The following is a 27,306-nucleotide window of genomic DNA, read 5'->3' on the forward strand; positions in this document are numbered from 1 at the left end:
ATATTGGGAAGGACTGGAATCAACCCCCCCCCCCGCAACTTTGTTTAGCAAAGGCCTCTGGGACAGAATGGAAGAAGCTTTGGAGGGAATCAACATATCAATACGATAAGAGCACCGAGGCATCTTGGAAACACAAACAGCAGGATGGCGACTGAATGGCACAAGATAGTACTTAAATTAACAAATTTCAGAATGTAATTAACAAATACAAACCTCGGGTAAAATTGTAACCTGGAATACCCAACCAAAGGGGAAACGGGAGGGGAAGACATATGGGAGACAAGGTATAAAAACTGTAACATCGTGTCCGTAGGTGCGCTTCTGCTATCAGGGCACCCGCCATTGCAATCGCGAATACAAACTGCTTTGATCAGAGATACCGTCCTGAGCAAAAATTATTGAGGATATTTCCAACAACAGGAGCAGGCTCAGTGAGCAAGGACTGAACAGAGTGCCACCTTCTATGGAAACATGGAAACTGCTCCTGATTTGGGAAACGCTGTACACGTCTTGTGGCATTTTCACACTACATGTAAAATTAGAAGCAGTGCCATCTGAACACTACTGAAATGTGGGAATCAAATGTTGTTTCTGCATTTATATGAATATATAAGTGAAGAAATTTGTAGTTATTAGGTAGAAATCATAGTTACCAAGACTGCAGACCCTGTCTGTCCAGCTATCTGAAATAAAACTATTGATTTTTGTTACTGGGCAAATAGGACCTGAGTAATAAAAGATCCGAAGAGGAGAAGTTAAAATAACAATATACCTGTATAAACTAGCAACAATATATGTTTTAAAAGTTTTGTTGTATACGCTGTAAAAATATACGAGTTGTGACATACCTAAGGATGTACCTGAAGAGATATGGGAAGGACTGGAATCCCCCCCGGGCTCTTTGTTTAACAAAGGTCTCTGAGACAGAATGGATGAAGCTAACAAATGCAAATCTCGGGTAAAATTGTAACCTCGAATACACAACCGAAGGGGAAACGGGAGGGAAAAATGTATGGGAGACAAGGTATAAATGCTGTAACATCGTGTCCTTAGTTGCGCTTCTGCTATCAGGGCGCCCGCCATTGCAATCGCGAATAAAAACTGCTTTTATCAGAGATACCGTCCTGAGCAAAAATTATTGAGGATATTTCCAACAATTTGGGGGCTCGTCCGGGATCATTATCGCTTCTTGGGGTGTCCCCACTGCACTGGACAGGATAAGTGCACTCCGCTGATTTTAGCGGTCCTGTCTGGGCGGTGAGGTGACTCCTCGGGACAGCAGATAAGAAACCGAGATTGTTACACAAAGGACGGACTCTGTGAAAGCCAAGGGGCTAGGCAGGCACAGGTGTTAACCCTTGCAGACCCGGAAACTTCGTGCACGGATCAAGGTAAGGGAATTTAATTCTTACTTTGGGTTGAGGCTCTTGAATGTGTGTGACTGAGACGCACTTTTAGTGCGAAGTGAGTGCGGAGTCCCAATCCGCGGTTCCGTTGTCCCGCGAGGGGCGCGGCCGGAGACGGACGAAGCGGCTGTGGTGCTGAAAGCAAGAGTCTCGGGAGGGAGCTGTTGGTGTACGGTACCCTGCGCACTTGACGAAGTTGCCAGCAGTACACCCCTATTTAATCCGAGAGTCGGAGCGGGTGCTCCGCAGGGATTGGGCCCAAAAATCCGAGAATCGGAGTGTGGTAACTTGTGAGCTGGGTAGTTCATAGTAGCACTCCGGAGGGATGGGTAATAGGAGCTCCACAGAACAGGGTAAAAGGGTCCCTAACACTGTGCCCAAAGATAGCCCCTTGGGGAAGATGCTTCAGAATTGGAAAAAGGATCCCAAAACCAGGGATAAGGATAGGAAAAAGATGTTTAAATATTGTGTACAGATATGGCCTAGAGAGCCACTACAAGGAAAATCAATATTTTGGCCAAAATATGGATCTGATGAGGATTGGGTTTGTCAGATCTTGAATTTATATGTGAAGAACAAAACCCCCTTTTCAAAGGAGGAATCAGACTATGCTGCCTGTTGGGTACAAGAAGTCAGCCTGCTACTAGTAAAAAAAGGTCTGGACCAGGAAGGAGAGGAAATAGGAAAGAAAACTAATCAATGGGACCCTCTAGAGAATCTCCCCCCCCCATATAACCCCAATGTAGCACAAGGGGAGACTGGCACTGCCCCAGTGAGAGAAAATGGTACAACACATAGGGACATTTCACAGGAAGGGGGGCATGCTGGGCTCAGAAGAGAATTAAAGCAATGTAAAAAGGATATTGAAAACTTTCCTTTCCCAGACACTAGCTGTGCTAGCACTTCAATGTACCCCTTACGGGAGGTCCCACTGGGACAAGGAGAAATAGGCTATGTAAATTCCCCACTTACTAGTGGAGAAGTTAGAAATTTTAAGAAGGAAATGAAATCCTTGATTGAAGATCCTCTAAGAGTAGCAGAACAATTAGATCAATTTCTGGGGCCAAATTTCTACTCATGGATGGAAATAATGTCTATTATGGATATGCTGTTTACTGGAGAAGAAAGAGGCATGATTAGGCGGGCAGCTATGAAAGAGTGGGAAAAGAATAACCCTCCTGGGCGTCCTGGAGTGGTACCAGCAGAGCAAAAATACCCAGTGGAAGACCCTAACTGGGATAATAATAATCCACAACATCGGCAAAATATGAAAGATCTGCGAGAAATAATAATTGCTGGGATTAGGGAGGCAGTACCCAAGTCCCAGAATCTTACCAAGGCATTTGAGATTCAGCAGGATAAGGAAGAATCCCCAAGTGATTTTCTTGAAAGGCTTAGAGATAGAATGAGAAAATACTCAGGAATGAATCCTGAGGATCCTATAGCCCAAGGGCTTCTAAAAGTTAACTTTGTAACCAAGGCGTGGCCAGATGTGCAAAAGAGGCTACAGAAGATAGAAGGATGGAGTGAGAGATCCCTGGAGGAGCTCCTAAGAGAGGCTCAGAAAGTGTATGTTAGAAGGGAAGGTGAGAAAGAAAAACAAAAGGTGAAGTTAATGGTTTCCACAGTGGAACAGGTAGTGGAACAAAGAATGAGTCATGAGGAAAAGAGAGCAGGAGGAAGATTGGGCCCTGGAGGGAGGCAGGGAGGGGACAGATCCCAAAGATATCAAGTGAGGCCCCAGTTGCAACAAGGCATAGGGAAATGCTTTAAGTGTGGTAAGCCAGGACACATAAAGAGAAACTGCCCAAAATGGAAGAAAGAAGAAAAGTTACTGGCTGCTTTGAATTCAGAATAGGGGGGTCTGGGGCTTTCAAAAATTTGGTCCCACCAGGAGCCCCTGGTAAATGTAAGAGTGGGACCTGAAGGGGAAGAAGTGGTGTTCTTAGTTGATACAGGAGCAGCTCGTTCATCGCTGGCCCATAAGGTGTCAGGGCTCAAATTAACAGATAAAACTTTAAAGATAACAGGGGTAGAGGGAACTGGGATGACAGTGCCACTTTTTGAGAATACTGAATTAAAGCTAGGGGATAAAACAATAACAGGACAATTATTATATGTACCTGATGCAGGGACTAGCCTGCTGGGGAGAGATCTTATGATGAAATTAGGAATACAAATAACAACATGTCAAGATGGAATTACTGTATCAATGAATGTATTAACTGAGGTAGATGAGAAAGAGATAGACCCTGAGGTTTGGGTCAGAGAAGGGAATAGAGGGGGATTGAAAATAAACCCTTTAAAAATAAAGATGCAAGAAAAGTATGAAAACATAAGACAGAGACAATATCCAATTCCATTTGAGGGACGTATTGGCCTAAAATCTGTAATACAAGGATTAATAAAGGATGGGTTGCTGGAACCCTGTATGTCACCTTTCAATACCCCCATTTTGCCAGTAAAAAAACCTGATGGTTCCTACCGATTAGTGCAAGATTTGAGAAAAATTAATGAAATAGTACAAAAACGGCACCCAGTGGTCCCAAACCCATATACCTTGATGAGTAAAATCCCAAATGAAAACAAGTGGTTCAGTGTTATAGATTTAAAGGATGCCTTTTGGTCTTGTCCATTGGATCCTGAAAGTAGAGACATATTTGCCTTTGAATGGGAAGATCCTGAGAGTGGGCGGAAACAGCAGTATCGGTGGACAGTTCTACCCCAGGGGTTCACAGAGTCTCCCAATTTGTTCAGTCAAATCTTGGAACAAATATTAGAACATTTTCAGCCACCAGAAGGAGTATTACTCCTACAGTATGTAGATGACCTCTTGCTGTCAGGGTCAGAAAAGGCAGGAGTTAAAAGAGCCACAAATGAGCTGCTAAACTTCCTAGGGAAACAAGGACTGAGAGTATCAAAGAATAAGCTACAGTACGTGGAAAGAGAAGTCAAATATTTGGGGCACCTGATCTCTGAGGGAAAGCGTAAAATAACCCCAGAGAGGATTCAGGGAATTACCGAGCTACCCTTGCCCAGGACAAAGAGGGAATTGAGAAAATTCCTGGGGGTAGTAGGATATTGCAGACTCTGGATAGAGGCATATGCTCAGAAAACCAAGGATTTATATCTTAAATTATTAGATGAAAAACCCAACATCCTTGAATGGACTTATGAAGAGAAGGAATTAATAAAAGAATTAAAGCAAAGCCTAATTACAGCCCCAGTCCTAGCCCTCCCTGCCTTAAATAAACCCTTCCAGCTTTTTGTTACTGTAGATCAAGGAGCAGCTCTGGGAGTGCTAACCCAGGAATGGGGAGATAAGCGTCAACCAGTGGCATACCTATCTAAATTGCTAGATCCTGTATCACGAGGGTGGCCAGAGTGCATCCAAGCTGTAGCAGCAACTGCACTTCTGGTAGAAGAGAGCAGAAAATTGACCTTTGGAAGGCAATTGGTAGTCACAACTCCACACCAGGTTAAAACTATTTTAACTCAAAAAGCTGGAAGGTGGTTAACAGATTCCAGGATTCTGAAGTATGAAATAATCTTGATTGAAAAGGATGACTTGGTATTTACCACTGAATCTTGCTTAAATCCAGCCACTTTCTTGTGGAAGGGGGAAAAGAAAGAGGAGAATATAGAACATGATTGCCTGGATTTAATTGAATATCAGACAAAAATAAGATCTGACTTACAAGATACTCCTCTTGGAGAGGGAAAGCTTTTGTTTATTGATGGATCCTCAAGAGTGGTGCAGGGGAAAAGATACAATGGGTATGCGGTAGTGGAGGGGGCAGAGGGGGAGATAAGAGAAATGGGCCAGCTGCCTAATAATTGGTCAGCTCAAGCATGTGAATTATATGCCTTAAATCGAGCACTCCACCTCCTTAAAGGGGGGGAGGGAACTATATTTACAGATTCAAGGTATGCATATGGAGTGGTACATACCTTTGGAAAAATTTGGGAGGAACGAGGATTAATCAATAGTAAAGGAAAGGAGTTGGTTCATGAAGCACTAATCAAGCAAATTCTAGAAAATTTACTACTACCTTCTGAAATTGCAATAGTACATGTAAAAGGGCATCAGAAAGGAAATTCAATTATTGCTCAGGGAAATCGAATAGCAGATAAAACTGCTCGTGAGGCTGCTTTACAATCAAAAATTATCATGAACTATCTTGTGCCCGAAGTACCTCCTCCTCCCCCAAGACAAATATTCAGTGAAAAGGAAAAGGAAACTTTTAAGAATTTGGGGGCCATAGAATCTGAAGGAAGATGGATCCTTCCGGATGGGAGAGAGTTGTTAAACAAGGCAGTGACAAGGGAAATTTTAACCATCCTGCATCAAGGGAGTCACTGGGGAATACAAGCTATGTGTGATGCTGTACTGCGGAGATATGTAAATGCAGGGATATATACTCTGGCTAAACAGGTTTGTAGAGGGTGTGCAGTATGTCAGAAAGTAAATAACAAAGCCATTCGTAGTCGACTTGCAGGGGGAAGAGATCCAGGAATTCGGCCCTTTCAGAGTATCCAAGCTGATTTTACAGAGCTTCCCAGAGTGGGCAGAATCAAATACTTACTAGTTTTAGTAGACCATTTAACTGGATGGGTGGAAGCATTTCCATCAGTATCTTGCACTGCAAATACTGTAGCCAAAGTAATTCTGGAACAAATAATCCCCAGATATGGGGTGGTGGAGCGCATTGATTCTGATCAAGGTAGTCATTTTACTTCACAAATTCTACGAAAATTAATGCATACCCTAGAGATTAAATGGGAGTTTCATACCCCTTGGCATCCCTCATCATCAGGAAAAGTGGAACGGATGAATCAGACAATAAAGAAACACCTGACTAAGTTAGTCTTGGAGACTCGACTGCCTTGGACGAAATGTTTACCCTTGGCACTTCTCCGAATTCGGACAGCACCAAGGAAAGATGTGGGGGTTTCCCCATATGAAATGTTATTTGGATTGCCATATCTAGGAAAGAAAAATGAGATACCTCAGTTTGAATCCAAGGATGCATTCCTCAAAAACTATATACTCGGGTTATCCTCCTCTTTATCATCTCTCAGGATCCAAGGACTGTTAGCACAAACACCACCTTTGGAATTTCCAGTTCACCCATTTCAAGCCGGAGACTGGATCCTGATCCAGACGTGGAAAGAGGCAAAGCTGCAACCTGACTGGGAAGGACCGTTCCAAGTACTTCTAACAACTGAAACAGCTGTGAGGACGGCTGAGAAAGGATGGACTCACTACACTCGGGTAAAGACATCCACTAAACCTGAGGCATGGGAAGCTGTTGCCACAGAAGAACCTTTAAAGATAAAAATTAGGAGGAAATTATGAAAAGTTTTTTTTATATATATATGCATACATATTTTTTTTTATTATTTTAACTAACCTTTAACCTCTCCTTGAATAGATAGATGAGTTATATATGTAAGTGAGAGAGTATTATAACCTATATAGAATTAATGCTCACAAAGTTTTCCATGCTGTAACAAAAAGTTTTTTTTTCTTTACTGCTTTAACAGAGTGTATCCCATTTGATATCCTGATAATTATTTGGAAAATGAAAAATTTGACAATAATGCAGGGGAAGAACCAACTGGTAGTTTTGATCTTAATAACAATTAATTACAGTGAAACCCTTGGTCAGTTGATGACTTGGAAGAGAGATGACTTTCAGAGGGGATTAGGGGGATACCCTGTTAAGATATGGGTGAATGTAACACGAAAGGAAGTGCCCCAGACTGTTACATTCGATGCCTGTCAAGTAATATCCTGTGGTAGTTTAAGTACTCAAAGACAATTGAGTAATGAAAATAAATATCTCTGTCCAGAACTGGATATGAATAAGGGATTCCCCTGTAGTGGATGGAATAATGTATGGTGGACAACCGCCTATCGAGGCTGGACATATACACCTGGAATATTTGATGCTTCATGGGCACATACACTAAAAGATCGAATTCGTATGTTTAAGGGAGTTGTCCAGCCAGATTGCCAACCATTACAATGTAACCCAGTAACAATAACGATTAACAAAGCTGATAACCTTGTTAATACCACTTTTGGTCTTGGGATAGATATGCGTGGAAAGGATCCAACAGCTAGATTCCGGATAGCCGTGTGGGATACACTCCCTGAAAATACCCAGAATGTCCAGGAGAATGGAGGGCTTATAAAGGGGGTAGAAAGTCTTCCTAAAAACCCCACAGTGGTGACAGTTAAGGAAATAAAGGATCTTAGACAAACATTTGAAATTGAAACAGGATATGGGGATGTTAATGCCTGGGTAGAATGGATTAAGTATACTGTCCAGAGTCTCAACCATAGCAACTGCTATGCTTGTGCATCGGGACGACCCATAGCTCAGGTGGTACCCTTTCCACTGGGATGGACCAAGGACCCCAAGGGAATGCGATGCATGATTGCACTATACCAAGAGAAAACTGCCTGGGGAAATAGAGACTGCAGATCTCTCTCTCTGTTATTTCCTCCAATGCCTGATACAGATGTCAAGATCCCTCCTGCATTCTCTACAGCTGTAGGTAACCACACAGCTTGCCTCTCACGGCAGGGTGTGAAGGCTACCAGGCCTATGGGAAACTTTTCCTTATGCAGTGAGGTCTTGAATGTTACGGAGGATTCCACAGGAAATTATTCAAGATTGGGAATCTCCAGGGCAGATCTCTGGTGGTACTGTGGGGGAAAGATTTTATGGTCCACCCTACCATCTAATTGGGGAGGCACCTGTGCACTTGTTCAATTAGTTATACCATTCACCCTGGCATTTGAAAAAGGAATATCCAAAAATTCTGGAAGAACCAAAAGGAGTTTAGGGGTATCATTTGATGATGCAATATATATAGATTCAATCGGGGTACCTAGAGGTGTCCCTGATGAATTTAAGGCAAGAAATCAAATTGCCGCGGGATTTGAGTCACTGTTTTGGTGGGTAACAATCAACAAGAATGTAGACTGGATTAACTACATCTATTATAATCAACAGAGATTTATAAATTATACAAAAAGTGCAATTAAGGGAATTGCAGAACAGCTAGATGCCACAAGTAGGATGGCCTGGGAAAATAGGATTGCTCTAGATATGATGCTAGCTGAAAAGGGGGGTGTGTGTGTAATGTTGGGAACCCACTGTTGCACCTTCATCCCCAATAACACAGCTCCAGATGGCACAATAACAAAGGCACTGCAGGGACTTACTACCCTTGCCAATGAATTGGCAGAAAATTCTGGAATAGATACCTCTATCACTGGGTGGTTGGAGTCGTGGTTTGGTAAATGGAAAGGGATGATTGTTTCTATATTTACTTCTTTGATTACAGTAGCAGGAGCCCTGGCGGCCATAGGATGCTGTATTATCCCCTGTGTAAGGGGACTGGTACAGAGATTAATTGAGACAGCATTATTAAAACAAACACCAGTGGAACCACCACCATACTCAGATAAAATGATGATATTAGAGGAGATGGGGAATGAAGAAAGTGATGAAGAAGAAGAAGTCTATAAGATAATGTCTTAAAGAGAAAGCAAAACTTGCAGAAATCAACAGTGTATAAAGAAGAAAAGGGGGGAATTGTGGGAATCAAATGTTGTTTCTGCATTTATATGAATATATAAGTGAAGAAATTTGTAGTTATTAGGTAGAAATCATAGTTACCAAGACTGCAGACCCTGTCTGTCCAGCTATCTGAAATAAAACTATTGATTTTTGTTACTGGGCAAATAGGACCTGAGTAATAAAAGATCCGAAGAGGAGAAGTTAAAATAACAATATACCTGTATAAACTAGCAACAATATATGTTTTAAAAGTTTTGTTGTATACGCTGTAAAAATATACGAGTTGTGACATACCTAAGGATGTACCTGAAGAGATATGGGAAGGACTGGAATCCCCCCCGGGCTCTTTGTTTAACAAAGGTCTCTGAGACAGAATGGATGAAGCTAACAAATGCAAATCTCGGGTAAAATTGTAACCTCGAATACACAACCGAAGGGGAAACGGGAGGGAAAAATGTATGGGAGACAAGGTATAAATGCTGTAACATCGTGTCCTTAGTTGCGCTTCTGCTATCAGGGCGCCCGCCATTGCAATCGCGAATAAAAACTGCTTTTATCAGAGATACCGTCCTGAGCAAAAATTATTGAGGATATTTCCAACATGAAACAATCCCTTCATCTTGGAGAACAGTGCAAGCTGCCAGAAACACATCTGGTTTGGCTTGGTTTTGTTCTTCAGTTTGAATCCTTCCCCCAGTACCAGCACTCTGCAGCCACAGGTGAAAGCACTTGGAGCTTAGGACCCTTCCCAATGCCTGCACACAGCCGAGGCTTTTAAAAGGCACGGCTGTGGCCCCCCTTTCCCTCCGGGGCCTCGCAGCACACTGAGCACGTGCGGATTGCAGCATCACTGAGCACGTGCAGAAGTTCTGGAGCACTGAGGAAGGCAGCAGTGCTCTGTGCCTGGTGCACGCTGAGCCTCCCAAGTGCCGCCTTGCTCTTCAGACATCTGCAGAGCGCCCTGCAAGCTGCACGTGAGTATGCTTCGTGTTTTCTGGTTAGGGTGTTTTGTTTGCAGAAGCGGCTGTGTGTTGCTGCAGCGCCTTGTGTTTGCTGCGGTTGGAGTTGTGCTGAAGTTGCCCAGCGCTGGTGCTGTGCTGGAGCCGGGCGCTGCCTTTGCTGCTGGCCGAGGAGCGGCTGTGCCTCACGCAGGGTTTGATGCCGACGAAAGAAGCTTCCCTCAGGTTGCTGCCTTGAAAGGAATTCTGAGAATGAATGATAAAAGCTGCTTTGTTCATGGTCTGTGTGGTGGAGACGTAGCTAAAATAATGCAAAACTGTGGCGCTTTTAATGTAGCTTTTCAGAAGAGGCCTCTGTTCCCTCTCTTGTCGTCCTGCCTGTTTGATCATCTCCTCTCCCTCCTTCAATACTGCAGTGCTACTCCAGTGCTTTCCGTACAGACATTACATGCTTCTGTTTAATGAGGAACCTTTACAGGTGTGAGGGAGCTTTCTGTTTGTCAGCACTTGCCCTGAGCACGTGCTTGCCCATTGCTACTGTTTAAGCCCACACTTAGAATTCATTCCTGACGCTCTCTTAGATCGGAGTTTGGGAGCGGCAGATCTGAGGCTGCCTCCCAGTGTGTTGGTTTTTGTCAAGCATTCTCGATTTCATTGTATTTCCTTCAAATCCATAATGCATCAAAATGACTTGGCAATAAAATGTTTGGGGTAGAAGCTGTGCTGGAAGGTAACTCCCCTTGAAGAAGTGCTGTGCCTACCATGTGCTCAGTCTTCCCCACATGGAAAATGTGCAGAGTTGCCCTTGCTGCCGTAACTTTTTTGTTTCAATTTGTAGCCGTGATGCTGGCAAGCTTTTCAAATATTGCTTCAAAAACATTTTTGTTTGCTTGATTTGATTTCCTTTATAGCTGAGCCACCTTCTTCCCCCTTACCTCCATACTGCAGGAAATGTAAGCAAACATGTGCACATCATGCTCATCAAATCACACACTAAATTGCCATTATCCATATCTGAACAAATCCTATCTAGCTGCATAAATAATAAGAGTTTTCTGCCAGCTGTTTGGGATGAGTTGCCATCCAGAATTTATTCTGAAGTTGAGTGTAGAGAAAGAGTGTGTTACACCTGCAATGAAAACTAAAGTATTTTGAGCACTGCAATATGTGGCTTGGAACAAAGCATTAAAACTGCGAGTTATTGACCAGACTTCGTTGTTCAGACAGAGCTGTAGCTCTCATTTTGAAATAGGGCTATTCTGCTTGAGCTTTGAGTATTTCTTGCTTGACTAATGAGCAGCAGCAAAAGCAGACTAATGGCTTTTTTTGAGTGGTAGCACATCATACTTGCTACTAGACAGAGGAATTTGGAATTCTGTGCAGAGTGAAGGAGGATGAAATGTTTTGTAGTGTTACATCAAGTAGGTCTGTGTCCGTGCTCGAATATAGGAAGTTAGTACTTCCTGATGAGCACTTAACACCCTGCAGCATTTATTCTTTTCTTGGCAGTCACTTGTTTGCATTTCCATCAGTGCAAAGCGAGCAAGAATGAGGGGCTGCCACGCGGCATTCCTGAGGATGTGCTTGTTTTCTGTGCTTGTTTGCTGAGCACACACCGCTACCTTACCAACGGTCTGCAAAGTCTTTGTAATTCAAGAACTGGTAACGTCAGCTGGCAATTGTAGAGTGCTGAGGGAGTAAACCAGACACTTTATAATACCAGTTTAGTCGGAGTAACCGTATGCAGTCCCATAATTGGATTACAAAAACATAAATCAACAGCTCTTTCTGTAACTGAATGAGAAAGAAACCATCTTTGCTTTCCGAAGGTTTGCACAAGCTTTTAATAATAATGATTACTGTACTATTCTAGGAAGGGCAATTGGATGCTGGTGATCAATCTGCTGTCCTCAGGAAGGCTGCGAGTCGCAGAAAGACCAGACAGACTTCCGCAGTTCATTCGGACAAGTGCCTGAGGTTGTAACGCTGTTGTGTAGCAAGAAACAAGCTTGCTTTTCCTTTTTTTTTTTTTTTTTTGGTGCCTGTCAGTCAGTCCTAAATTGAAAGTGAACTTTGGAAATTCTGAATACGTATCAGGCCGCAGTTAGGTTGGGTTTCTGAATCCTTATGTCGCAAATATAAATACATGCAGTTTTAAATAGACATGGTCCTAAAATGTTTGAAAGCACAATAAGTGTGTTTGTTTGTTTGTCAACCTTTCCTCCTTGTTTGTTCATCTGAAATGTATGCTGTAGCTGAGGTAGGATCTGTTGTTTGTAAGAAGATGTTTGCTGACCGCTGGTAACATCAGGTGTTGTTGAAAGCACCTTCCGAGGTTGTGTCTGCTTTGCTTCACTGCGAGCAAAACCACGACAAGTTTGGTCTGTAACTTTGTGTCCTGGGGCAGCAAGAAATCAGGTGCCTTTTACAACAAACGGGAGGAGTGAGATCCCCACTGGGAAATGCTTGCAATTAGTATTCTTTCCTTTGGAGTTCTATTTCTAATGGCACAGGAGTCTTGCTTATAACAAGACATATATAACAAGGTGAATTACATATGTGAGCCTATATTTGAATATGTACTTATTAATTCTGACAACCATTTCTGCTCTCGGTGCTGTTATTTCCTTTTTATTGCAAGTTCTGCAATCAGCTCTCACAGTTAGTTTTTAAATGTGTCACTATATGAGATAATGTATGAATAGCGGGGAGAAAATCATGTTATAGAATGTCTTTCCCTAGAACAGTGAAGTCCTGCCTAAGACTGAATTTTTTTGAGCACAGTTAAATGCTGATTGTTCTGTGTTTTGATACGTAAGGCATTAGAAGAGTGCTCATCTGATTGGCCATTAAGTCCCCATTGCTACTGTGCAGTGGAACTAGTGCACAAAATCATCTGTTCTGTTTGTCAGCTGGGTTCAGTCTCAAAATGGCCACGTTCAAAAGTGCTGTTTCCTGCGGGCTGTCTTATGAGGATGCAGCACACCAGTAAAGCAGCTCTCCATTTCTTAGAGTGCTCTTACCTACGTATCTTGTTTTGCTCTGGAAAGGTACTGCATTTTAATTCACATGCTGAATTGCAATGGAACATTCCAAGCCATTGATGTTGAGCTGAGCAGCAGAGAAATAAAAAGGAAAATGCAATGTGGTCACATGTGAACTTTCATAAAGTGGGGAGAAGGATTTCCTGGATTTGATTGGCAGCTTCTTTCCCAGCTGATGCCTTCAATAAATGCTTCTTCCCAAAAAGAAGTAGTGAATATTTTTCTCACCAAAAATAATAGCTAGTGCAGATGCTCAGTCTGTTTTGATTTGTAATTTCAAAGTCTTAATGCACTCGCTCAGAAATGCCCCCTACTTTTGTCGTGTCCTGTCTTTGTTCTGAGCTCTAATGATTTGGATCAGGCTTGCTACTCAAGTCTTTACCAGGTGATAGTTGGTCCCAATTTGCACCAAGCCATGCTCTATTTCAGCTTGTTTTCAGTTTGTGTGTTAAACAACTAAAACTACTGCTACTGCAAGCAGAGAGGCAGGGGCTGGGAGCTGCTTCATGATGAGTGAAGGTCAGAATCGGGTATAGAACTGAGGAGGAGCAACGTGCAGGTCCATTTGTGAAACATCACAGTTCGTTCCCTTTCTCAGCTCTGCTGTCATTGGAGCAGTGTGTGCAATTGGCTTTAGAAATGGATGATACCAATCGACTGAGCTTCCTCTTGCTCTCCATAAAGCTAACTGGAGAACTTGGTTACGATACAGGAATGCCGCTGCTGTGTGCTCCCTGCAGCACCCAGCTTGCTCCGAACACCTATTCCTGGCTCTGAGTGCATTAACCACAGCATGCAGCTTGCCAGCTATGAGTTAGTGAGTGCAAGTAAATGTTCCATGTGAGTAGATTGCAAAGCTAAAGCTCTTGTGCAGAATTATATTATGCTTCATGCCTAAGATAGTTAGTTGCACTGCAGTATCTACAAAGCTAACTCCAGGCAAAACTGATTTGCATTGGCATACCTGGAGTGTTTTCCATTGAAAGCCAATTGGCTAAAGAATGCCAAAGCTGCAACAGTGCACAGGAGCGAGGGCTGAACCCCCACAGAAAGGGGCTTTGCTGCAGTTTGGTGCACAGCCACATTAACACACGTGTGTTCTGGTGAGCAAGGGCAATGGTAGCTGTTACCAATGCTGGGCAATTCCTTTCTTCTCATAAGCTGAGGTAAAACAAACAAAATCACTCTGCACTTTATTGGGTGTGTTGCTTTAGGTCTTTTGGCAGAATAAGGGACTTTTGGGCTGGTTTTGTTTTGTTTTTTGTTTTTTTTTTTTATTATTATTTTATTTACTAGCCTTTGCATTGAATACCTGATCAAAAGCATTAATCTGCCTACTTCAGCCATAATGCAAGAGGACGTGAAGAATCATGATTAATTGAACACTTCTGTGCTTTATCAACATGTTAAAACTTGCATTCAGCTTTTGATCTGACCTATCAAGATCTGCTTGTGAGCATGTCGGTATACGTATAGTTTGGATTAGAGCTCAGAGCTCGCACTGTAGGTGAGTGTAACATGTAGTTAGTGGGTTCCCTGCTTTGCTTTTCAGTTTGTGACCATCTGTCATTAAGTGCAGGGTGAAAATCCAGCCCTAGGTTACTTACCCAGCCTCTATGCCAAAGAACAGCATAAGCTGAATGTAATTTAAATTACAGTGAATTTAATTGAATGTAAAGCAGTTTCAAACTTGTGGCTGCTGTGAATGTAGCTCCAGAATACTGTCCCATACTTGTAACTTTTTACCTCCTTCGGAGATGTGATGCTGAGGAAGATAGATTGTATTTCTTGTCATCCGAGTTCCGCAGCTCCTCTGAGCTGCGTGGTGAAATCCAGGCAACTGCCTGGAGAGCATTTTAATAGGCAAAATCTACTCTTTTGTCTGTATAGGTGGGAATTAAAACAAAACGACGAAAGGTCAGCCATTGTATTTGCCAATTAAAGTCTGCTCCAGCATGATATACTTTAGAGTTTACAGGGAATTGTAGTTATTCAGCCATAATTGTACACTTTTTCTTCATAGCAGCTCAGCTCCGGTAAGGTTATTCTTTTTAATTTCCAAGCAACATAATGGGAGAACCACGGGTGATCGTTTATGCAGAACTTCATGCACAGCAGCACACGTGTCATTTCTAAGGGTGTATCCTAATGCACTGTACAGCACAATGCAGGTTTAAAACGTGAATGGAATTATCTGAGTGAACTTGGTTTTAACTTTACTTTTAAATGAAGTTGCCACTGGATGCAAATAATCTTCATCTGTCTTTAACTGAGGTAGAAACTAAAGGTATACTTAGAACCAGCTGAGATAGTCCAGAGCCAATTTAGCCACCAAGTAGCAGCAGCAATGTAATTACATTTTCACCTGCAGGCCGACTCACACCGTTTCAGATTTTAATGAGTTTGGGCTTTCTCTGTCTTTCTGTAAAGACTCATTAAATAGGAGGGGGGTGAAAAAAAAAGAGGTAAGATTTGAGCCTTACAAACAACGTGTTCTTAAAAGCGTAACACCAGTTGGGTACGTAGGGAAGATGAACTCTGTTGTAGTGACAGGGCGTTCGCATCAAAGGTCTTTAACTGCAGCTTTCCAGAGTCGAGGTCATGAATGCGATTCAAAAAGTTTACATTTATGTTCTTTTAGATGAGGTATTTTCCCTTATTTTTTCTTAATTATTTTGAGAAACCTAATGACAATTTTAAAGCTCTGATAGGGGAGGAATGCCTTCGGCTGTCAACTGTATAGGTTTCCACAACCATGAGCTGCGTTTTGAGAGGCTGCATCTTCTGCTTGTCCTCAGATGAAATCAAGGAGTATCGTGTTGAAAGCACTGACACATTAGCAGATGAAGGTTCAGAATATGGAAGTAGGACTGAAATTGATCTACTAATGCTATTGATACTGCTCAGAGTTCTGGTCAAATTCTGTAAATGTTGCTGTGGAACCAAATCAAAATGAGTAAGTGAGCAAAGAAAGTAAGGAAGTCATCAACAGAGGGAACTGTTGCTCCAGAGAAAGTCTTCCTTCTGTCTTTTCCCATTATATTACCTCTTTAAATGAGATGATGCATTTCTGTGGATGAATGTGGTGAAGTGTTTCTAGTTGTTAATAAAATAAGAAAGGAAGTCAGTCCATTTCTCAGCAAGGCTCCCGTGTTCTGTATTCCTCTGTATTCCTCAGTATTCTGCTGTGTTGGTCTTCCAGTTTTATTTGTGTAATATTGCATTGCTAAATCTACATTTTCTATCTCTTTCCCATCTTTTAATAAGGCGAGATGGGGTGTGGTTATCAGGAGCCTATACTTGTGGAATAGAGTAAGAAAGGAGGTCTTAATGGGAACACTGGTGATTTATGGCTTTCCCCATCACTCACTGTACATACACGTCAATGTGTAGCATACCATAAATTATATTACATGCTGTAAAGTGCTATAAATTGTCATCTTTAGTGTGAGTTATGATCATTAAAGACTTCTATTGCTTGCTGCTAGTGCGAGTTTCTGCAGCTTCCTCACCAGTTCACTGACTAATGATTTCAGCAAGTGCAGGAAGGAGCCGGGAGATGCAGTGGCTGATTAGGGAACGCAATTGCATTAAACCTGTGAAGCCAGAGGTTAAACTGCACTAAAGTGAAAATAAGACCTACTCACCTGATAGCATCCACAGTGTTGAGCATTTCCAAATATTGCTCAGATCAACTCCATATGATTAGCTGACGTTAATATGTTCCCACTGAAAACTGGAAATGCTTCTAGTTTGCAGTAGCATCATGTGTGTTGCGTTTCGCATCAGCTGCAGTAGAATGAAGATGAGCCAGATCCCATGGAGCGATTCAGCACCTCCCAAAGCTCTGCCCATCACCAACATCTGCAGCAGGACCTCAAAGGAGATAGTGCTATTATTGCTGTAAGTGTAAGAAATAGTGCAGCAAAGTAGTAGACTGTATTATTCATAAGTGAGGAGCATTTAGGGTACTGGGTTATGTGTCATAGTGCATGTTGAGTTAACTGAAATGAGGAAGGGGAGGGAACTGCAGACTGTACTGCTCTTGTTTTGTGCAACACTACTGTGACACTTAGCCTTGGTAACTGGTTGTGGTTCTCATTGGCACTGCTGTGCGCTCTGTGCTCGTGCAGGAGGATGACAAGCTGCGGGTATTCACTTACATTCATTTGGACACGTGTTGGGGTGTTTGTGTTTGAAATACTGGTGCTGCCTTTGAGGCTTTTCAGGTGTCAGCACGAGAAGTACATGATGCAGACTGCAACCAAATAGGAAACCTATGATGACTGATTTGGGGTTTTGTAAGAAATTCCTCAAAACGAGTCCATTCCTTCCTCTCATACAGCTGGGTTTACCACTATTTTAGAGGGATTTGTTTTTCACACCTCCATTAAACCCGAGTTTAGTGTCATCCAACCTCTTCGCAGCGTTTTGGAGAGAGAAACATCTAAAATACATCTTGGTGATCTTATTGCTTGATGCATGATGAAAGGGAGCGTTATCATTAAAAATCCATGTCAACGTTTTTTGCTGGATGCCTCCGTTGCATTTTAAAGAGGTTTTTATCTGCTGGGTCCTCCCCCCGTCCTGCCGGCTGGATCCCATTTGTGGCTGAAGCGTGCCCTCTAGTGGTGCACTGAAGCAGGATTCGGGTATTGTTGCTCTTCTTGCTCATGTAGCTCGAAGAATTCATCAGGCACAGTTCATAAAAATAAGCGATTATTCTTTTGTGTGTGGAGATAAAGAAGTCAGTATCTCAGTATTTCAAATGTATTCCTAAAGCTGCTGCTCTTGCCATCTGTTTTGCCCTATTCTCAGCCGTGTATTTCTACTTTTCCTTCTACTTTTCCTTCTACCTTTCCCCAGCTTTTCCTTTTCCTTCCCAAGATTTTTGTACATGCAAGAGGCAGTTTGTGGCTCTTGGTTTTTTGCTGTTGTTTCTCTTTTTTCCCCAAGGAGACTGAAGTGCATAGTTGTGAAATGAAATGTCCCTGTGCCATTGCTCAGCTTTTATTTGATTTTTTTGACCTCTCTTCACCAAGTCTTTAGAATCCTGCAGCAGTTGCTCCTTTGTGTCGTGCAAACTTCACAGCTGGTGGGCAATAGGCACTCAGTTTATAAGGCCGTCGGTAAGGACTAAATGTGTGAGGACTGAAAGAGCCGTGCTGCTAATGTGTGCTGATAACTTCAAATGAGTACTAGGCCAAACTTATGAGCCAAAAGAATATGCTTTTTGCACATCATACGTGCTTATACATTTGGTACATAGGTAGTTTGAAATACATGCAAAGGACAGAACTGTAAATCAGTGTATTTTGAGTGCTGGCTTCTGTGCAATGTCCTCAAGGGACGTCATTATACTGTCCTCAGCAGAACATCTTCCTTTGCTGCTCTCTGCTCCAGCGCTGTCTGCGGATCCAGGTCTGTCCTTCAGTAACAGATGTCTTCTACTTTTACACAGAGCAGATGCAGCTGATACTTAATCACAAGTATCACTAAGAGGATATTTTTAGATTAAAGGGATACAAATTACTTAAAATTATTGCATGCTTAAAATCTGCGCACTGCATTTATTTATTTTGAATTGGCAGATTGTTTAAGGAGCACATACATAAATACATATTTTTTATTCCAAAATTAATGAGCAGAAAAATTGGAAAACACTGACTGACAAAGTTCTTTCCCTTTCTAGCAACCCTTCCCCTACTTATTAGTCAGCTGTGCACGTAAAAGCACTGTCTGAATGAAAACCAATTTGTGCCTTTATTCAGAACAGTGTTAAAACTTGCCTCGTTCTTGCCTTCTACTTTCAAGGCCGTTTCAGAGCTTCTGTTTCTTCCACTGGATAAAAACACCATTCTAATAACTAGCCCAAATTGATTGATGGCCAATTGCTGCCTGACTTACGGCCTCCAGAGGTCTGCAATTGAAACACCAAATACGAAGTGCAGTATCATACACAGAACTCTATTTGCTACCTAGAAGCATTTTAAGAGACCACTGAGAAGTCACCTGTGACACCAAGTTGGAAAGGAGGACCTCTGTTTGGATAAAACAACTCCATTCTTTCTCTTCCCTTTGGAGTCACATGTTTAATATGTTTAATTTCCAGTCCAGAAGTGGTTGGTTTGTTTGTTGGTGCATTTTTGTGTTATCCAGTATTTCAGGAAAGTCATGTGTGACGGTGACATTATGTGCCGGTGTTAGAACGCTGCTGATCCACAGGTGCAAATGCTACATTGCATGAATAATAGCTACTTTGGGAGACTTTTTAAATGAAGAAGCCTGTGTAGTTTATATACAAAATGGTCTTCTGAATGTATCACAGCCTCCTTAACTGGAATTTTTAGAACCTGTAATAGTATCTGCTTCTCAAGGCTTAAGATAAAATTATCATGGAAGACAAGAGCGTGTTTTATGGAGTTAATGAGGTTATTTTTCTTGTGCTCTTAAAAAATTGCTGCCCTGTTGGTTGTTAAAACACTCAACTTATGTAAGTCTCCTCGAACTCAGACACTGCCAAGTAAAACTTCTTACTGTAAATATTGTAAGTCCAAATTCTTTGCTGATAAATGTAGTTGGGTCAAAATAATGCTTGATCCAAAAAGGTTCCTTCATCTGGACCAGATCTGTTGTCACATACTACAGATTCCATTATAGGGTAGGTATGTGCAATAATCTGTTGTGAAAGTAGGCAGTATGTAGTGGGAAAGTGGAAGAGGAAATACCACATTCAGCCAGTTACAGGTAAGTATTTAATGTGGTTCTGGCTTCGTCTTTGGCAGCTGGCTTTAGTATGCACCTGTATGAACAGTAGTTGGTACCAGCTTTTCCATCTCAATTTCTGTCCATTTTAAATGTATGCAATGAAGGTCTGGATCTCCTTTCACATTTAAACTTCACTCTCATTCTGCTTCTGGGTTAAATATGCTTTCAGAGGTTGAATATGAGAACAGTTCTTCTCCTTGAGGACTTTTCAGAAAAGCTCTGCAGCAGGCTGAGGAATTTTTTGTTATCTGAGAATTTCCAGTTGTCATTCTTCTGCAGGAAAACTGCACGGAGGGCAGTGTGTCATTACTGCTTGCTGTGGAACAAGTATTTTCATCAGGTATCTCAGTGGAAACTAGAAGCTGATGACCTTGTGCAGGCGTGGATTTCTTTGGTTACATGACAAAAAAATACAGCTTGGTGTGAAAACTTAGCTGCAAAGTTCATGAAACATTTACTGAAGTCCCCAAGGGTCTCTGGAAGCTGTTAGCATTGAACGCTATCAAAGCTGCCTGAAATAACACCTCACTGGAGAGTCTTGAGATTTCTCTGGCTTCCTAACAGGAAGTAGGAGTTAAAAACAACAACCTCCTAGTGTGAGTTCATTCCTACTACTGCGTGCAGCAAAATGTTGTATGGAGTAAATGAGTGAGCTTTCAAAAGCGTGAGGAGAATGTTGCTGATTTCTAAGGAAGCCCTTTAAAAAAGCATACTGAGGAGGAGTGGGGAAGTGATATTGCTTTCAGCTTTTCCTCTTTACTGTCTAACAATGGACATGTGAAATCAAGTAGACAATTAAGAGAATATAGTCAGTTGTCACTTGTGCTTTGCCCTATGCCCTTTATCAGACCACTGCTTGTTGCTCCTGGTCTTCTTTTCTTCCTCCCAGACCCTAACATGGGCTGGAAGTCGCTGTCCTTCTGCACGTCCAGCTGTTAAATCCACCTACACCCCCACGCTGCTTTGTGAACAGGAAGGAACCATGCTGATAGTGGTGAGAAAGTGGAGGGAAGTGGTGGTGCCAGAAAAAGACTGTTTGTAACAGGCACCTCTCGTCCGAGCTTCACAGTTAGCTTCCTGGAGAGCAGAGTTGAAATGCCATGGGGCTGTAACTGGAATTAAATAGGTACACATCTTATCAACCAGTGCGCGCAAACTTGACATGAAATGCAGTGGAGGAAACTCACTGTTGCCATGTCCTTCCAAAAGCAGCTGCACTAAAACTGTAAAATTAAAAGTCCAAAACAACAACAAAAACCCCAAACCCTAAACAGAGCATTTCCATCAGCCAGCGTATCCTGAACAGACAGACAGTGTAGGGTGTAGATCATGAAAATGAGGATCTCACTAATGTGTAAACATGTAAAATTTATCTCATTGGCAAATTGATGGCAAAACATTTTTATCAGTCTCGTTTCTGCGGACTGTAATGTGTAAAGCAGTCTCTATCTAGAAAATAGATTGAATCTTTTTCCTCTCCTTTTATGTTATGTGTGCATATTCTTTATCATTGCTTCCTCATGTAAAGTGCCTTTCCTCTGAGCATCAGGATGGCTGTTTACTATTGCACTGAAAAGCTGCTTTGTTTGCCTTTAACCATCCAGATCTGAATCTAATAGTTACGTCTTAGGTCTCCTGTACACAGAACTGATTCTTAACACTCCAGTGCTTCCCTGTGCTGCTGCAGGATACAAATGGAAGTGATGCTTAAAGTAAAGTAGATACGCTTTTACAAATGGTACTGAGAATAATAGAAGGTAAATGGCAGATGATTATAATGTCTTGTATATGATAGTTCCTGCTGCTGATCATGTTTACAGGTCTGTGTGTGTATGTGTGTATACACATGAGGGCTACTCCGAAAGTAATGCCTCCTATGTTATTATGCGGGCCCACCATGTCATGATGTTGGTGGTATGGCAGTGGAAGCTGAACCTTCCCAACAATATCCCATTCCATTTTGTTGACTTGTCACAGATGACAGCAAAGGGGCAGTCGGACAGAATGGTGTCTGAAATGGAAGTTTGTATGAAGCAAAAGTGTGGAACTGAATTCCTTTGTACAGAACAAATGTTCCCACTGACATTCATCAGTACTCACTGAATCACGTGTATGGAGAGCAAACTGCCTGTGAGCACTGTGAGGTGGCAGCTGATGAGTTTCAATGGGGCTATGGCAGCATTGGTCAGCTCTGCTGGGTACAGGTTTTTGCCAGTGTGGCATGCAGGGTCTTGTTCACTGCTGGTGAAAATGTAGAGCTGATGGTGGAGGCTGCACTGAGAAGTAGTGCTTCATAGCTGAGAATTTGCTCTATCAAAGAGTGCTGTTGGCTCCTTGTATCTCGTACAGTTTCCACAGCAATAAATAGCAAGCACTACTATATTCCTCATCTCTTATTTTTCTCACTTGTTATGTCTGCATCGTCTACAGTTTCTCATAACAAAGCAGTCTTATTAGAGCCAATTTGTAATAAATAATGCTTACAGTACTTGTTGAACATCTGGTTGCTGTGGAGCCAAACACCGTTTTAGCGTTAGAAGGTGATGGTTAATACGTACAGCTGTAGCACTGGAAATGTAGAACGGCAAAGGGTTGTGGGACTTTTGGCTAACTGAAAAGCAAACGGAGGTAGCCATGGCTCTGGCTGTCTGTGCTGGTAAGCACTGCTGTGGCCAGGTGGAGTATTTGAGGACATAACAGTTTGCTTTTGATAAGAAATTGACAGAACGTATATGTATAAAACTGAGAATATTGTTATTAAAATAACAAACAGCCCGAAGAAATGAACAATCCTGAATGCACATAAGCTGTTAAGCATAATGTACTTTCTCTGCCTTTGGTTTTCTTGATTGAGCCTGGCCATGCTAATAAACAGGTTATATATATTTTTTTGCCTTTTCACTGCATGTTTTAAGTCAGACCATATCAGCTTATGCTGAAGCCAGTCGAAGCAGCTTCTGATGTCAGGATCAGGATAACTGAAAAAGTACGAGTGCAGCAGAATGACACAACGATTCTGTGGGTACAACTATGTGACAGTTTACATTCCAGATTTTTCTTGCGTCTTCCTAGAAACATTTAAAGGATCAACTTAATGTTTTCCCTCAGCCTGAGTTCAAAACTTCATGTTTACAGTAGAAAACATCAAATTCTAGAGCAGTTTTTACTTTGATGAGGGTCGGTGACCTAAAGGCTTAGACTCCCAGTAGAGGACAGAATACTGGAAGTTTTATAGCTAGCGCAGCATTCCCGCCATGTATGACAGCATCCATCTTAAGCCATAGCTTTGATAAGCACTTCACGTGATATTTATACTAGTTTCAATCTAAACCCTGGACTTCATTAAACAATTGAATTTGTGAAGTAATGTATGGAATACGAGCAAGTTACAGGTGGAATACTGAGTTACAGCCTAGCGTTTGTTTCTTCTGTCAGATAGAAAAAAGGGTAATATGCAGTTCCATGAAGTCTTGAAATAACCGAAGATCAATGATTTCCTCTGCTGTAAAGCCGAAAAGAAGAAGTCTATCATCTGTCAGGGTAAAAATATAGCTGTCCTAAACAGCTCAGGGGGGAGGAGGGACTGAACTTCTTTCTGGGCAGTGATGCTGAGGGAATAGCTGTCAAAATAGACGGATGGTTTCCGTACAGCAGTCTCAAAAGGTGGCTGATCCAGAAAACTGGTAACAAATGCCCATCAGTTTTATGGAATTGATTTTTGTGTTTCATATTTAAAAAACTTTAAGTAAAAAGTATTCTCAAATTAGCCTTCTGCATTTCTAAATGATAGGAGTACGTGGAAACCTACAGTCTCTTTCTCTAGGAAAATGCCACCTTATTCAGTCTTATCTGCTTATCGCATTCAGTTTTCTGAATTCAGGATGTTACTGCATTCAGTGTTTGCTAATTAGTTCAGTTAGTATTTTATCGCTTCTTCATCTCTTGTGGCTTTTTTGTTCATTAATGTTTAGCTGCACTTTAAGGTACTGAGTTAATATGTAGCAAATTGATACATTTTGTACTGGTTTTCAGTAATTAAAATGAATTCAATTGAGCTGATCTAGTGTTTGCTCTAAGTACAATAGTGTAGTTGCACTGAAGATTCTCCACTCAGTTTCATGATGAGCTCTAATAGGACTTTCACATGGATAACTATTTCTCTCATTACTGCTTTCAGTAACCTAAAATTTCAGCAGTATTTTTGGTTGAGTACATTTTTGCCTGCTCCCTTTCACTCATTCATGGCCCACAAGCAAAATTTGTATTTCCTTTATTCATATGAAATCATGATGCTTTCTCTCTGTTAAGTACTCCTCCTTGGCTGTCTCCTTCACGTACAGCTTTTCCAGTAAGAAGGAGCTTAGTGAGATCTGCAGCTTTAATTCAGCATGACAATTTGGTTAATAATTTTTTTTTTCAGGATTCCTTTTCCATCTTTGTTGCCCTATTACTTAATTAGAGCTTTACTTCTTGTAGCTTGTGTTCATTGCCTCTCCTTGCAGTGTGCTGCACACCTACCAGAAGTCTGGCTCTATCTTCTGTCTGCTCTCCTGTTTGACAGGAGTGGACAAGCATAAAACATTCTCCCTGTTTGCTTTTCAATCTTATACTTAAACTGAAGAAGTTCCCTTTGCCTCTTCTCATGGATCATGTATTTTGTTTCCCTGGCCATCCTTGTGTTCTATAGTGGGCACGTGGTGTATCAGTGTCTGCCTCAGACTGCGGTGTTCTCAAACAGGCCGTTATTCCATTGTGTTGTCAGATCCTGAGCAGGAGGCAGTAACTATCCCACCGGTTCTTGATTGCCAGTAGGATGTTACTGTGCAGATCACGGCCCTTTGCTTCCACCAGTTGGCCATGCTTTCCACTCGCATCATAGTGAGGTACAAACTGGATCAGAGGACTAATTTGGCTATAGGGATACTCCGCATAATTCTACCAGAGACCTTTCATGTGATTATCAAAATGATGTGACAATGTGCTCTCCTGTTTAGGGAAAAATAATTATATTTTGAGAACTACCTCCAATTTTCCAATAGATTATTTTTTATTTTCTAGAAAAGAAAGCAAAAGTTCTGGTGTAGAAAGCTGGACTTTCTCAGTAAAGAAAAAGTTGTGGGTTTTGTTTTCAGATAATTGTATCTCTGTGGGGGGTGAGGAAACAGTCTTTGAAATGTCTGCAGGAATCAATCTCCATGAAAAATAGATCAGGAGACCACCTTGCTGTTTTAATTGAGAAGGATCAAACAAAACTACAGAATGCTTCGTGTAGCTCAACAAGTTTCAATGTACATCTTCCTGGACTTCTGATCTTCTTCAAGCTGTTTATCAGACTCTGAGGCAAAGATGAAAAGCTGAATGTTTTTGAGGATTTGCCTATGGTTTGTGAGGCATTTCTGACCTTTTAAACTGAATATGTAAGAGAAACATCAGGCCAATTTCTGGAACTGTTAAATAGAGCACTGACGTGACTAGCTTTATGTCCAGACTGTGGGCACAGGTAAACAAAATGCACACTGTTTATATCTTTTGCTTACTTTAACAGGAAAGCCATGAGCAGTAAAGTGCCAGCTGGTCAGTGTCAGCTCCCTCCATTGTTTGCCTGAAGTACTGCAACATCATCGTACTCTTCTGCACGTGCTACCTGCTGTTGTGCATTCGGTGTTCATACATGACTGCTGGAGTCATGGGTTCTATGAACAAAAAGATTGATGAGTAAACCGAAACGGGGAAATGAAAATAGGCAGAGAGAAGTAGAAAAATCTTCCTGAGAAACTGCTTGCAATAAGATTCTTAGTATTCTTTTCATCACAGCGTGGGGCTGAGTTTCTAATGTGAAAGAGCAGAGAATACAATGCTCCAAAGCATCTTTCCTTTACTCGGAATTCTTTGAGGAAGGTAGTCTTCTTCAGCTTACCATGCCATCTCGGTGTTATTTGTCTTTCTTCTCTGTGATGAATCAGATCCGTTGCTTTTAAGAAATATCCCAGCAGTAACTTATGGGAGATTTGAGAACACACAATGTCTTTTCACCTTGTACTGTGCACTGCAGCATTACTGCACTGATCACTGCGAGCCTCCTGCCTGATCGTGGAGGAAGACAGGCGTTCATCTGCTCTAATGACCGACCAAAGGACTGTCTGGACATTTGTGCCACCTGAAGAATATTTCCCATTCTGTTACTGCACGCTTTTTAAAATCAAAATCATTGCATGATTTACAGCTCTACAAAAGTGGGGGACAAAACTTGTGCATACAGTAATTGCTCACAAAGTTCCATTAGTGGTCTGTTGCTGTCTTCTTTATGGAATGGCATAAATATGTGTATATAATATATATATATATACTTGTTCATGATATATATAGTTGAAAATTAAGTGAGTCTTACCATGTGAAGGGTTAATCATTTGCATCTTTACCTGCTTGATCTTCCAGTTACAGAAGGTTATTTTCAGCTCAGCGTTTGTAAAACTTCCAACCTCTTTCTGTCCAGACAATAAGAAAAAAGAGAGATTACAGCTATTGATCTGATTTTTCCAAAGCTCATTGACAGAAACCAGATAAAAATGGGAGGGCATGTACAAGTCATGCTTTAGTGCATGAAAAGTACTTCTGAAGCTGACTTACGGTGAGAGGTTTTCTATTGATTAGAGACAGAAGCACAAATTAATGTGTGCATACACTTGAGCGTGCAGCGCACTGACTGTGCGTGTTGTGACACTGCTGGGTCTCAGCTATAAACAAGCAGGCTGTACACGATACCACAGATGAATTTCTTTACTGTGTGTCCCACGCGCAGGATTTGCAAGACATGACGACTACCTGAGGGGTTCAAAACTAATGTAACAGGCCTTTTTTATTATTATTATTATTTTATTTTTGGGTTTTCTTTTGCACATGAACATTAGTGCTGATCAAAACTTTGGCCAAGAAATACCTTGCAGAGAGTGCAGTAAAAATAAAGTGCATTTGCACATAGGGTGTGAAAGGCAGCGATACAAAGATAATACAGGCTTTTCTATTTATCTTTCAGATAGATGAAATAAAGCAAAACTAAAGACAATGTAATCTTTCCATATGCAGAAGGCAGATGTTATTTCTGTTGCTTTGAGTGCTGGTTGCCATGGTAATAAAAATGGTTGCCCAGTTGAATTTCAGTAGTTTTACTACCTCGCTGCTTATGAAACTGTACACCATGAGACTGCAGAACAGCAGGAGCATTTCTTTCTGTTAATACTTGTCAGCTTTGTGTGCACTATTAACATCTTTCATCCCTGATTTCCAATGGCTGAGATGTCAATAAGTTCTTTATCCTGCAGTCTCCTTCAATGTCAGATTTCCATTTCCACTGATCAGCTCTGCAAATTGTTTTCTTTCTCCTCTAGGAACCAAGTATGAAACTTGGTGAAGTTTTTGTTAGTGAAGAAGTATTTGTCCAAATAGGCATTAAAAGGCAGCGTGAGACAGAATTTCCAACCCATCCTTCACTAGTAGCTACAATGGGGGTCTCTTTGTTGAAACAGGGATATGT

General features: G+C 41.6%; 1 protein-coding gene and 1 long non-coding RNA gene across 3 annotated transcripts in view; both read left to right on the top strand.

The window, feature by feature from the left end:
• Positions 1-1,219: 1,219 nt before the first annotated feature.
• On the top strand, positions 1,220-9,468 carry LOC140251913 (uncharacterized). The gene is made up of 2 exons (XM_072336103.1): positions 1,220-1,391; positions 6,489-9,468. The coding sequence occupies exon 2, from the start codon at positions 6,992-6,994 to the stop codon at positions 8,963-8,965; it is 1,974 nt and encodes a 657-aa protein (XP_072192204.1). The 5' UTR covers positions 1,220-1,391; positions 6,489-6,991; the 3' UTR covers positions 8,966-9,468.
• Positions 9,469-9,823: 355 nt separating this feature from the next.
• LOC140251683 (uncharacterized) overlaps positions 9,824-27,306 on the top strand; it is a 33,529-nt gene continuing 16,046 nt past the window's right edge. For both annotated transcript variants that reach the window (XR_011903447.1, XR_011903448.1), the window contains exon 1: positions 9,824-9,978. This is a non-coding gene — a long non-coding RNA (uncharacterized lncRNA). The remainder of the gene's footprint in view (positions 9,979-27,306) is intronic.

Source organism: Excalfactoria chinensis, chromosome 4 (genome assembly GCF_039878825.1).
Source record: "Excalfactoria chinensis isolate bCotChi1 chromosome 4, bCotChi1.hap2, whole genome shotgun sequence".
Lineage (NCBI taxonomy): Eukaryota > Metazoa > Chordata > Aves > Galliformes > Phasianidae > Excalfactoria > Excalfactoria chinensis.